The 12,453-nt window shown below is 38.4% G+C and overlaps 1 protein-coding gene across 1 annotated transcript; it reads right to left on the reverse strand.

The window, feature by feature from the left end:
• Positions 1–1,406: 1,406 nt before the first annotated feature.
• On the reverse strand, positions 1,407–10,743 carry LOC122640891. Its single transcript, XM_043834171.1, has 6 exons — positions 10,368–10,743; positions 5,648–5,766; positions 4,305–4,415; positions 3,666–3,816; positions 3,198–3,472; positions 1,407–2,012 (listed from the first exon to the last, which is right to left on the reverse strand). The coding sequence occupies exons 1-6, from the start codon at positions 10,662–10,664 to the stop codon at positions 1,787–1,789; spliced, it is 1,179 nt and encodes a 392-aa protein (XP_043690106.1). The 5' UTR covers positions 10,665–10,743; the 3' UTR covers positions 1,407–1,786.
• Positions 10,744–12,453: the final 1,710 nt, after the last annotated feature.

Raw genomic sequence — 12,453 nt, forward strand, 5'->3', positions numbered from 1 at the left:
CAAGTTTATCCAAAGGGGAAATAGTTTCATTGAAGTCTCCTAGTATGAGGTAACTACATGATAAGGTTTTCAAGTCATTCCAAACTTGGATTCTGGCAGATGCATGGGGATGAGCATACAGAAAAATAATGCAAAATTGATTACCAGAGTCATCCAAAACGTTAACCGCGATAAAAGATGGATTAGAAAAAAGGATAGAAGTTTGTGAAAAAGGGGAAGAAAGAACCCAAATGCCCCCTTTCAGGCCTTTGGACCCTCGGCTGTTGACGAAGGAAAGAGTTCTAAAATTATTTGATAAAAAATTAAAATGTATTTTATCATGGTTAGGGCATTTGGGTTTTTTTTTTTTTTTTTTTTTGGGGTGAATCAGGGCATTTGGTTTCACAAAGAAAGATAAGATCAGACTTGATTTTTTTTTAATGAAAGGTAATGCATCTTTTTGTGAAAGGGACATTGAGACCCCAAACGTTCCAAGAGAAAATGATCATTGCGAGAAGTAAACAAACCAGATTCAGTAAATCAATTATGTGAATTAACACTTTCTCCAAAGCATGTGTTATTCTTCTTCCTCGTCGTGGAGTCCAAGAAACAATCCAAGATTTTAAAACTCGGAACATTAACAAAATCGGTCAGAGAGGATTCCAATCTGAATCAACTTGAATTGGTTTAGGAATCAGGAATCTAAACTATTTTAGAGTTAAAATCGAATCAATTTAGGAATCAGCCAATGAATCGATCCATTTCATTGTTAAAAATATAGCAACTATTAATCTAGCTTGACACCTTCAATTCCTTAGATTTTCAAGAAATATAAATTTATCACAATTTGAAACATTGGAGGAAATTAAGGGGTTGTTTGACAATGTATCGGGGAAACAAGGTATGCTCTGGATGTGAGGTAAGGACACCATCCCTTAAAAGTAACCCATCTTTGAGAGGGGGAGGTGGGGGGATGAACAGGCCCTAATGAAAATAGAACTCCATTTGGGATTACTCTTATAGCTGTTTGTTTTCTTTCTTTTATAAGACTGTTAACCGTCACAAATTGCCACTTTAGCAAACATTAGAGGCTCAATGTTATAGACTCAAATCCATCCCATTGACCAAGTTTCGGATAAAAGTAGCCCAAGTCTCTTAAAAGTCTGTCAAGACGGCCAAAATTACAAAAATGACATTACAAGCATATGTCAGTATTGCAGTTTTATGATACCAAACTCATTTCTTAAGCAATTCCCCATAATAATCTCAAATTTGACCAATGAGATAGGTGTCCAGTCCTCTATCACAGAGTCCCATTTAGACCCGTTCAACTCCACGAGAAAATACAACCTCATAAGGAAATGAAATATCATGAACACATCAGAAAATTCATATTGACATTCTATAGAGCAGATCAATGGTCAAGCTTAAGGTATCAAAAAGAATTTCAAATATAAACAACAGAAAATTTACACTACATGATACAACAAACAGCCTAAGCAATGTATACTGAATTGATGTTATATTGGTAAGGATTTTGGAAAACAACCAACCCAAAGGTCATAAGAGCCATCAGGCTGGCATAAGAGAGCTGGTCCAAGGACAACAGACAATGAAAACGTTGGAAGTGTTATGGCTCTCAATGTTCCACAAGCAGAAGCACCTGAAGGTTCAAAAGGGTCATTTGCTGAGACTCATTTTTAAATACCGAAAACGGACATCATCTTGGAATCACCAACTTTACGCCATGTAGACTGCGGATGCCAGCACCATGAGAAACTCTTGTCCAGTTTTAAATGCCCAAAATTCAATCTGACATATGGGGATTATACTGCTCCCAGATATGGCCTAAATTTGATTCCACGGTCTTCACATTGCCAAGTTCATTGCATACCTTCCTGGGTCCATCATACCGGAGAACTCCGCTCTCTTGTTCGGGAGATGACCTTGACTCCTCGAGCCTCCAGGTGGCAGGAAGCTTAAGATACCTGTTGTAAAGTGTCAATACAATTGCCGGATGTATCTGCGTTTTCCTGTGAATGAATAAATCAATTTATAGTCAAGAACACTTCAGTATGATCATAAAATTCAAGAGTAAAAAGTATTCAAGGATAAATAATCTTTTCCTCGAGTGAACTTCTCACCAGAAAGTCAAATGATAGTCTTTTGAGAGTATCTAAGGGTGTCTGAATCACATCCTTATTATTATTTGACATACGGTATGTGAATAAGTCAGCATTATCATGAAAATCTAGGTCTGGCTAGTGTTACTCTAAAAAGAGTATCCCCTTCCAATCGTGAAAAAAGGCAGGGGTTACTTTAGATACTGATAAATCTAAGCAATCAGGTTGGACCTACCAAATGGTTCTTTCCAGGTTCTGTGTGATCTCATGTATGGGGAAATGGAAGCTCCAATCTTTTCAAGAATAAGCCAACTTTTACACAGAAAAGGAACAGGAGTGTATGACAATGGGTTTATTTTAGAATTTAGATGCTGAATTTCTGATAAATCTTCGCAATTGGGACTTTAATGTCAGTGTCAACACAGAAATCCATAGACTCCACAACAACACAATAAACAGTTCCCTACTACCAAAAAGTACAGTGATAATGGCAATGGGAAAGCATAATATTAAACCACATCAACTTTTTTAAGATTAAAATGGTCAGATGATGTTATATTAGTTATATTTCACTTCTCTAATTTTTGTAGTTTTCACTCTGTTTAGATAATTAACAAAATGCACTTTCCATGTTCTATATGAAAGAATAAGACAAAAAAGTGAATGAATTCTACGAAAATTTTTGCAAACACAACAAGGTGGACCAGGAAAGACTTTCTAAATAAGAATGTGGCAACAAAGGTATATACAAACCAATTTTAGTGTCAACGAATAATTTGCGTCTTCTGGAGCAGGGCAAGTAAACCCCATTCTGGTAAAGTCCCAAACATAGCCTATTGATATCTGAGATACAAGTTATGAGTTAACAACCAAATTTTTCCCAGAAACATTTAAGTAAGAGTGCACTCATGTCCGAAACCCACTTTTTATGTACCAAAGTGATATATCTAAGTGGTGCACCTGCCTTACCCAGGAAACATAGGCTAGTGTACTACTACCATCATTTTCCTAAAGAAGGTTCTCAACATGTATGCATATAAATATTTTGGTTACTCGAGAAAACTCTGTTTTTGGTGGAGAAGGATTGTGTCATACCTTTTGCTCCCTATATTCAGAATTCTGCTCCACCACAACATGGCTTCGACCATATTAATTTTCAACATCCTTGAATCAATTAAAATCACATCAAGATCAGGCACACAAGCACTTCTTTCGTAAGGTTCTCTAGATACCCAAGGATTAGATGCTGATCTTTGAATAGCATCCAGAACATCAAATTTAACATAGGTACTCAAGTTTTTAGTACAGTCCTCGGCAGCAGCAGCTCCATACATGTTCAGATCGACTCCATATAGTTCTTCCATCCTTCCCTGTAAATCAATGAAAAAGAGAAAACAATTTAAATATCCTGTCTTTGGCCTTTGCCACCAATTTGGACCTTAAGTCGAGTTGAAACCCATCCCCCCCCCCCCCCCCAACAAAAAAAATTAGTTAATAAAATCCATGATACAGTAAGTTTTTTAAAATTAAAAAGAAAGGAGAAAAATATGAGAGGAAATCAACCTTCACAATTATATCCGGAGAGACATAAATGAACCTGCTAATAGATGGGTGAGCTATTGGGATGATAAATGGGGCCATTTCATGAAAAGCGGGTCCACCAAATTCGCCTTGTGAGATAACAGTCGCAAATATTTCTTTAACTTCCTTCTGCCTATATTTTGGAAACAGGACAATTATATCAACTCTTAGATTCATGGCTCTGTTAGGGTGAGCAGAAAGAATGAGTTTTTAAGCGGGTGGCAACAGAGAGAAAATCTAATTATTAATATTAGGATCATGATTCCTCTGTTTAGGCTGGTGGAATTTTGAAACTCAATTGCAGTTATTATCCACTTTTCTTTATTTTCTGTTTCTTAATGTTTGACAACAAGAAGATTTTGAATATAAGTTCCTATATCAGTTTCTTTTTCCAACTTAATAACAATAAAAACAGCAACAGCAATATCAGTAACAAACATAATAAAAGAAACAAAATGATAAGTTGGGTCCTTGTTTTCTGTTTGGAATGCGAGTGTTATTAACTCAAGTTAACAGTGAAACATAACTTGATTTTCCTAACTTGAAATATGAGTGACCTAAACAACATTCAGAAAGGATCTAGATAATACACAAGTGTCAGTATTCAATGGTACTTCTTACCCGAGAACTTCAAGGTTGGAATGTGGAAATAACACTTTCAGCTTGTAATAAAATAATTTCTCGTCCTGTCCTGAAGGTATAAAGAAATGAAAGTAAACCTTGTCTGGATATCTGAAAAGGAAAACAAGCAGAATTAGTCAAAAAGAATGAATCTGTAACTAAGATGAATCTAACAACAGGGCATTGACAGGGGAATTTAAGAAACATCAAGTACATGGCGTAATGTAAATTTAAGAAATACCAAGTATCTTGGTCTAGACTAAATCAGAAGCTGTATTAATAGAATAATAGTAACAGGAAGAGAAAAGAATAAGAAGAAAACAGGGATAAGAGACAAGGTCGATGGGAAAAGGAGAAAACTAACCCAGCCAACCTCTCTCAACTTATTTATAAGAAAAGCAACTATGCATAATTGCGACCACACCGCTGATTATGAAATATAAAAAACACAGTACAATTATTTCCCGAAATTCACCAGCAGTACACCTCAACACTATGGAAAGGAATGCTTTTGGGCTAAATGGGCATAAATTTCAGAGATCAATTGCTCATGTGTCCTTAGAAGCATTTGCGAAGAAAGACAAAAAGGATGTCTGAAAATAAGAAGTTGAATAGATTATCCATTGAAAAAAGGTTTTCATGAAGATTTCCCATTTGTCTTTGTTAATAAAGACTTCATAGGAATACATCATGGTGATATCTTTCAGGAATGGAGTGTGGTGAGGATGTACTTCTTTAAAGGAAGTTCTTTTGGGTCACCTATAGAAAACATATATCTCAACTCATTCTAGCGTGCCCAGGGAAACGAGGGGACCTGGCATGTTTAGGCCTTTAGGGACAATGACCATAATAGTAGGACAATCACTTGTGTCATGGAGCCATTGTGGTTCCAATAAGGCAGTGATTGGAACTTCAGCTCTCCTATAAGAATATAGACTTTCGAGGGGCCTTAACATTGATCATCTAATTTGGAAGGGGATTACAAAACACAAAATGGTGTGGGCTTTAGGACAATGATAAAGACCTCATAGAATGTCAGTCTGTCACATACAACTAAAATTTTAGGGGCTAACTTCTGCAAAAGACATATCATGTCCTGAGGTTAGCCAATTATACGGATGATAAAAATATCAAAAACTTTGGTTCCGTAGGATGTTTGGTGTTTTGGTTAAGCAATACACCAACTTTAAAACATTTCTAACAAATATTATGCCCAAATACTATGTTCAAAGCCTGAACGGCCAGATATCAATTACCAAAACTTTTAAAACTTGTTCGCAAATGTTCTTCATGGAAGAGCATGTGGACTTTTTAACTCCTAAGCATAAATGAGATGAACGAACCTTGAGTTTGACAAAGTGGAGTTTGCAAGAACAGCAAGGACTTGAAGATCCAAACAGTCCATCCAAGAGACAATGTTTATCGTGTCAACCTTCCCACCAGCAGTGGAAGACACGTTAGACTGTCACAATTGCATTAAGCTCAGATTAAATATTCCACAAGAAACACAAAATCATAATAGCAAAACAATTATATTACAAGATAAGAATTTTTTCCACACAAAAACATAATACTAGAATAGGGGAAAAATCAACATTACAGTTTTCATGGAATGCACAAATAACTAACCTTAGATGAGGATCAAATCAATAAGCTAGATTGGAGGCTTTAGTGTGTTTTTTCAAATAAAAAAATCCTGATAAAAAAAATCTAAGCTTCAAGTCTGGTACAAGATTACTTCCAATTGGGCATGCTTTCCTGTGTGGAATCCTTTTGACAATTGGAATCCTGATCCAACTAAAGGAAGTAACGGTTGACTTAACATCCTTCATATATCGTTTACCAGTTTAACTGAGTCAGTTTTAAGGAAAATCATAACTCCGAATTGAAAAATCTTCACAAAACCATTCACCATACACAACTGCACAGATATCGAAACATTGTTCTAGAGCCCCTTCCCTTAATGATTTGGAACCTAAGCCATTTTTTAGCTTCTTCAGTCTGGATTCTTCAAATGCTAGTAACCCTGCACCACCAGGAGTTTTAGCTTCAGATCACCAGGTTCCTTGGAAGAGTGAGAACTTTTATTTCAAATTGTTGGGGCACACAAAATCCTCAGTGTAATAGCATTTCTGTGTAGCAACAAAGAGACGAAAGCATGGGCAGTGCAAGAGTGACTCATGAATTCTAGTATTTCAAGGAATCCTGATATTTAATGGATAATGACATTCTTTCACTAAGTCTGTTTTTTGCTTGTTAAGAGAATGTGAGAGAATGCTGGGCGAGTGAATATAGGAGAGTATGGGGACATGAAGTGGAAGAAAATGAGATACTTCCAATTTTAATGTTTGGTTGTGGTTAGAAGACGAAGAAAATAAAAATTGAGTGGGACTCACCCCTTTTTAAGCTGTAATACACTCTCTTACAAAATCTGACCAAGCATATTTGAGAAAATGTAAAAGAGTATTGGAAAGGTGAAAATTTCAAGGAATATATTCTCCAAAGAACCAAACACTTGGAAAAATCCAACAAAAATGGAGTAGAAAAGTGATCTCCATACTTCATAAACACTCTAAGTAGTTTTCTTTTTAAGAGAATGAGTTTATGAAGTGCGGTGAAAGTTCAGTTTCTTTCCCACTATAGTGACTATCCAGTGCCCTTCTGTAGGAAATGTTTTTGCCCCGGAATTCACAAATTCCTAACACTCTTTCACATTCTCCCAATTAAGATTATCATGTTATCCTAACCAGCCAACAAAGCCTATGAGATTACAGAACTGGATAAATGGCGACCAGCACAGCACTGCCCTGGTTTCTAAGGTCCCATTTGATGGTAAAATGGTGGGCAATGGCAGGATAAAACACAATTTTTATAAAGGATCTTAGGTATTTATAACCAACACTGGTGCATTTGGTTTCTGTTTTTCCTTCCTCATCAGTTCCACCAATTTTACCTCTTAACCAGGTGCACCTAGTTTCAGTTTGTGTTGAGGTTAGGACCAATGGTTCAGCAGACTTAGCCAAAATGGGATGCATTACCATTTCTAGTTTTTAGTGTTTCTATTGATCTTTGGTGCAACGGTAAGGTTGCTCCATTGTGACCAAGTGGTCACGAGGTTCGAAATCCATGTGACCTCTTTGCAAAAGCGGGTAAGAGTTGAACACCACAGTGCAGATGGCGATGATGTGTGTTGGTTGTCATTGTTGTCAACACAGTGCATGTGTGTTGTTGTGGTCAACACAATGCATCTTGGTGCGATTATAACGCTCGGGCGTCAAGCGGCATTCTAGTTGAGTAGACATGCTTATGGCGGGGCGATGTGGATTGTGTCCTCACCATCCCGGTAGTTCTTACAGTGTTCACTACGGCGGTGATATCATTACGGGGTATGGCAGTGTATACGAGAGGTCCCATAGTGTTTGGGAGTCATCCAGGGTCATTTTGGTCATTTGACGAGTGTCGTGGCATGTTGGCAATGATCTTGGAGCGTCCGGGATTATGTGGCAGCATGAGATTGTTCATTGCAGTGTTTGGATGCCTTATACAGCCTTGGGTGAAGGCTAGGTGCATTAAGAATATTGATTTTATAGGTTTTCGCACTAGCAGCATGTTCGTCGGTATTTTTGGAGGGTATATTGATAGAACTGGGTGGAGTATTCTACATGAATATTTTAGTTCGCGAGTCTTCTTTCCATCGGTTCAAGCGGTTCGTCAATCCGACGTCAAATGAGGGAGTTATGATTTTTCCGTTTGGATGCGCAAATTAGAAGCAAATCTAGAAAGTTGGATTTCAAATTTTGCTCTCGGCCAGCAGCTTAAGATCACTTTTTGGTCTCAAGGGGTTTAAATGCAAATAAATATAATTAATGTCTATGATGACATAAATAAGTGAGGTTAGAGGGGCTCTTTTTGAAATTATCAAAGTTGAAGAGATTTTCAAAAAAGGAAATCATTACTCTCCCACGTGAAGGCTGTGAATGGATGAGTTAAAAAGCTTTTCAAAAGTCTTTGATTCCATTTAAAAGCTTTTGATTGGTTCTTCAAAAAGTACTTTGGAAGCTGTGCCAATCTCTCTCTACCTTAAGAGAAGTACTTTAATCAATGCTTGATTGAAGATTCCTTTTATGTAAATTCCATTGGTCCATCTAAAAGGGCTATTTAGTCTTTTACTTGATCTTTTGTAGAAAGAAGAGAGAAATGGTTCTTCTTCTTCTCCAAAAATGAAAAAGAAGCTTGAATCGTAGAGAGAAAAATAGAAGAAAAAGGGAGAAGGAAAAGGAGAGGAAAAGAGAAGGAAGGAAGAAGAAAAAAAGGGGTTGCAGCCCTAAGCCCTAAGAGGTGTTGTATGCATCTATGATTTGAGTCTCCCTCTCTATCTCATGTCTCAGCCCTTCCTTGATGCCATTGATATTTTGAAATCATAGAACCAGAACTTCTTTAGGTGGTTGTAGCCAAGAAGGAAGAGGGAAAAGAGAAAAGGAAAAAGAAAGAAGAAGGAGAAAGGAAAAGAAAATAAGAGAAAAGAAAGGAAAGGAAAGGAAAAGAAAGAAAAGGAAGAAAACAGTGGTTTCCCCTGCTTGCTAGGAACCACTCCGGGACTCCAGTGTGAGGCGCAATTGAAGATTCCGGTGAGCCACCGAGCTGCGAGACTCCATCAGGACATCGGTGATCAAAAGGCAGTGCATGGTTGTGAGATTTTCTACACTTTATTACTGTTGTGTTTGATATCTTGTATTTCCATTGCATATGCTAGCTAGGTTATCTTGCCATAGACCTATGCTATGTGGATTTCATTGTAGGGCATTTGTATAAGCCCAATTATTTTTATTGAGTTGTCCGATTGCATCTCGGACACGTCTTGTTACAGTGGGTCTTGGAAAAACCATTGGGGTAACACCCTTGTCTCTATACTTAGAGATAGAAGCGGTCGGATGTCTGAGTCATAGGTGTGGTTGAAACATCATCTGCCGTGGGTGCGGCTTCTCGGTTTATCTTGGGAAAATTAGTGATGAGTAGATGCTTGAGGTCCGTGACCATTACTCCGTGCACGTAGGCAACTTGCCGAAGCACGTATATCCTTGTGTTGTGGATGCTTGTTTGCTTTGGTTAGAAGTGCCTTTCTGCAGGATGGGTGTACACACTTGGTAGAGCCTTTGAGTCGGGCGGGTGTGTACACGATTTTGTGGTTTGTATTCAGATCCTCCGGTTGTGATTGAGTCGGTGTGCTTGAGTGAGGATCTCAACGATTGACATAGCACTCTTAGCAGATATCGGTGATTGTGGTTGTATGTAACTGTGTCAAGATTGCTAGTTAGAGTGCGGTTGTGTGCCTGTTTGCCTTTTAAGAAGACTGTGTGGTTGGTTGTGGTGAGTGTTAAAGATCTCAACAGGTGATCTAGGAGGTGAACCTGCTTGAGGGAAAAGATTTTTATAGTCCACTGATTCACCCCCCCTCTCAGTGGCCATCACTGTTCAACAAAGACTGCGTACATTAGGACCCTCCCCAGACCCTGCAGTGGTGGAAGCCTCGTCCACTAGGTACGCCCTTTTTAGCGTTTCTATTGATCTTTACACTACAACTGATCGAGGAAATTGAAAGAGAGGGGGGAGGACCTTTAAACCTCATTTATAGTGGATACACTTCTATACTCAAGCAACGTGTTTGGCATGTGTGGAAAATACTTCCGTAGAATCATTACATCTGCAACTGTGCCATCAAAGGGGTTAGTTTTGGGTCAATCCAGGACAGAATTCATACAATCTCTAGTTTTCAGTCATTGAACCTTTACACCACAACCAATCAATCAAATAGAAAGGCATTAAAAACTCATTTATTGATGAGGATACCCTTCTATACTCAAGTTGGGAATTCTTCTGATTCTAACAATTTTGAGAGCAAAAACCAAACACTCAATCAGAGATTCCAATCAGTTCTATTCAATTTCCCTTCCAAGCTCTATTTCTAAACCCAGAATAGTGCCCTAGTTGCAAAGGTTTTAACAAGCATTCAACTTAAAATTCAGAATAGATAAAGGGGGAAAAAAGAAGGTAAGAAGGACTCACAGAGGAAGAGGAGGATTGGTAACGAAGATTGGAATCAGCGGGAATCCAGGTACCGAGTGGATCAGAAGGATCACGGAAATGGGTGACCGGCAAGAACTGCAACAACAAAAGGAAGATGAAGAGTCCCACGGCAAGGCACTGTGTTAAAGCCCTTGGTTTCGGGGGAGGATCGATGTCTGGACGCATCACTGCCGAAGGGTTCTGATTGGCTGCATGAGACTGCGCAGCCAAGGGTCTTCTTTGCATTCCAACAGAAGGTCTGGAGAAGAGAGAAGAACTAGAAGAAGAAGAAGACATGTTTGAGAACTGAAAACGGCTTTCATAATCTTAGGAAGCCATACAATTTTGGCTTCGACGGATATAAAATAAAAATATGAAGGTAATTATAAGGTCTAGCCACTTTCATGCTTCTAAGCATGTGTGAATTGGTTCTTCCATTCCTTTAATAAGAAAGTCAACGACCTTGAGAATTTTTTTTTCCTTGTGACGGATTCGAATCAGAATTCAGATCGAATCGGTTAATACTCAAAGTCTCAAACGATAACTTTAGCGGGGTTCAAGGATTTTTTTGTTAGAAAAACCTAAAAAAAAAACCAAAAAAGAAAAGTTAACAATTTTAAATGGGGTGCTGATCTCTGTGCCACAGCGCAGGCACATAAGGGTGGGCACAATGATCAACTTGCCCCCTGCACAGGCATGTGTGGCGGTGTTCTCTCCCAATTATTTTTTAATTGTGTGGCCGTCGTCCTCTCATAAATTTTTTTTAATTTTTGTTTCTCTCTCCTCCATCTTCTTTCCCCCCATTGATAGAACAGCCATCGCCCCCTCTCGCTAGCGCATTTTAGAAGTGCAGGCTACACTAATGGTCGGATCGGATTAGTTGTCATCGCCCAGTTCGGATCAGTATCGACCATCAACGATCCCGAGATATTGCCGATCCTGTCTAGGTTTAGTGGATTGATGTTTGGATCGGGCAATCCGATCCATACGCTTGAAAATGTGCAAAAGGGTTTTAAAATCCAGATTTCCTTTCTTCTTCGTTAGTAAGGGTTTTCAGGCGTGATTTTAGATCCCAGTAGCCTCAGATCCGCAACAAAATTAGGCTTTCTTACCGTTTTTTGCCAAGGAAAACCATCTAAGATTGTAAAATTTTAGCATTTTGATGGCTGGATTTAGTGTTCAAGAGCCTTCTTCTTCCCCAACATCTCCTTCCAAATCCCAATTCGATTTTTTCAAGGTTTTTCACATATTTTTGTTGATTTATTTTGCCCCAGTAATGGCCTCCATGCAAAACAGAAAATACCCCACTATCTTCTCCTTCCCTAGTTCACTGTATTTGAGCAAGTTGTCTGCTTTGATCTAAGTTGATAAAAAGCATTTGAGACTAATGTGAGTGTTCACAGTTCACTACTTTTGAGCAAGCTATATGCTTTTGATCGAAGTAAATAAATTTTATACTTATCAACGAGTACCTCACTTTTGATCCAAGTTGGATCTCCACCTTGACAGTTCGTACTTTTGATCCAATCTCCAACTCGGGCAATGGCTAAACTTCTGCTTTATTTGTATATTAAAAAAAAAATAATTATTTTACTTCATTGTGACCCTTCAAAGCTAGGTGAGGTTGTGAAGAATGACATGCTTAGTCTTGGTCTTGTGGCAAGTATGACTTTAGATAGAGCCTTTTGGAGGGCAAGGATCCATATTATCGATACTATTTAGCTGAGATTTTCCTGATTTCCTAGCACTCTTCTTTGCTCTTACTTTCATTTTTCGTTGTGTACTTTTCTTATCCCATTTCTTCATTTTTAATCTGCATTCCTCTTATTTTGTTTTTAAAAGGATCCGTATAGTAGACCTCATTTAGTTGGGATAAGATTTTCCTGATTCCTTTTCCATGGATTTTGAACCTTGATTCCACCTCCTTATAATGATTCGTCAGGCAATCCCACTTCCTTTTTTTGTTTTTTTTTTTTGTGGGGGAAGGAGGGAGGGGGGGGGGGTGTGTGGCATTAGAATGGGGTGTCAACCGGTCGGGCTTGGTCGGGCCTAACCGGGCTCCACTTATCTCAAGCCTTGCATTGTG

This window comes from Telopea speciosissima, chromosome 9, assembly GCF_018873765.1.
Source record: "Telopea speciosissima isolate NSW1024214 ecotype Mountain lineage chromosome 9, Tspe_v1, whole genome shotgun sequence".
NCBI classification, from domain to species: Eukaryota; Viridiplantae; Streptophyta; class Magnoliopsida; order Proteales; family Proteaceae; genus Telopea; species Telopea speciosissima.

Bases quoted from the DNA above. Each gene is read 5' to 3' on its own strand.
- LOC122640891 (XM_043834171.1), bottom strand. From the start codon at position 10,664: ATGTCTTCTTCTTCTTCTAGTTCTTCTCTCTTCTCCAGACCTTCTGTT. The intron at 5,767-10,367 runs GTGAGTCCTTCT...CAATTGTGACAG, and splicing joins ACCAATCCTCCTCTTCCTCT to TCTAACGTGTCTTCCACTGC. The intron at 2,013-3,197 runs GTATGACACAAT...ATTCATTCACAG, and splicing joins CTGAATATAGGGAGCAAAAG to GAAAACGCAGATACATCCGG.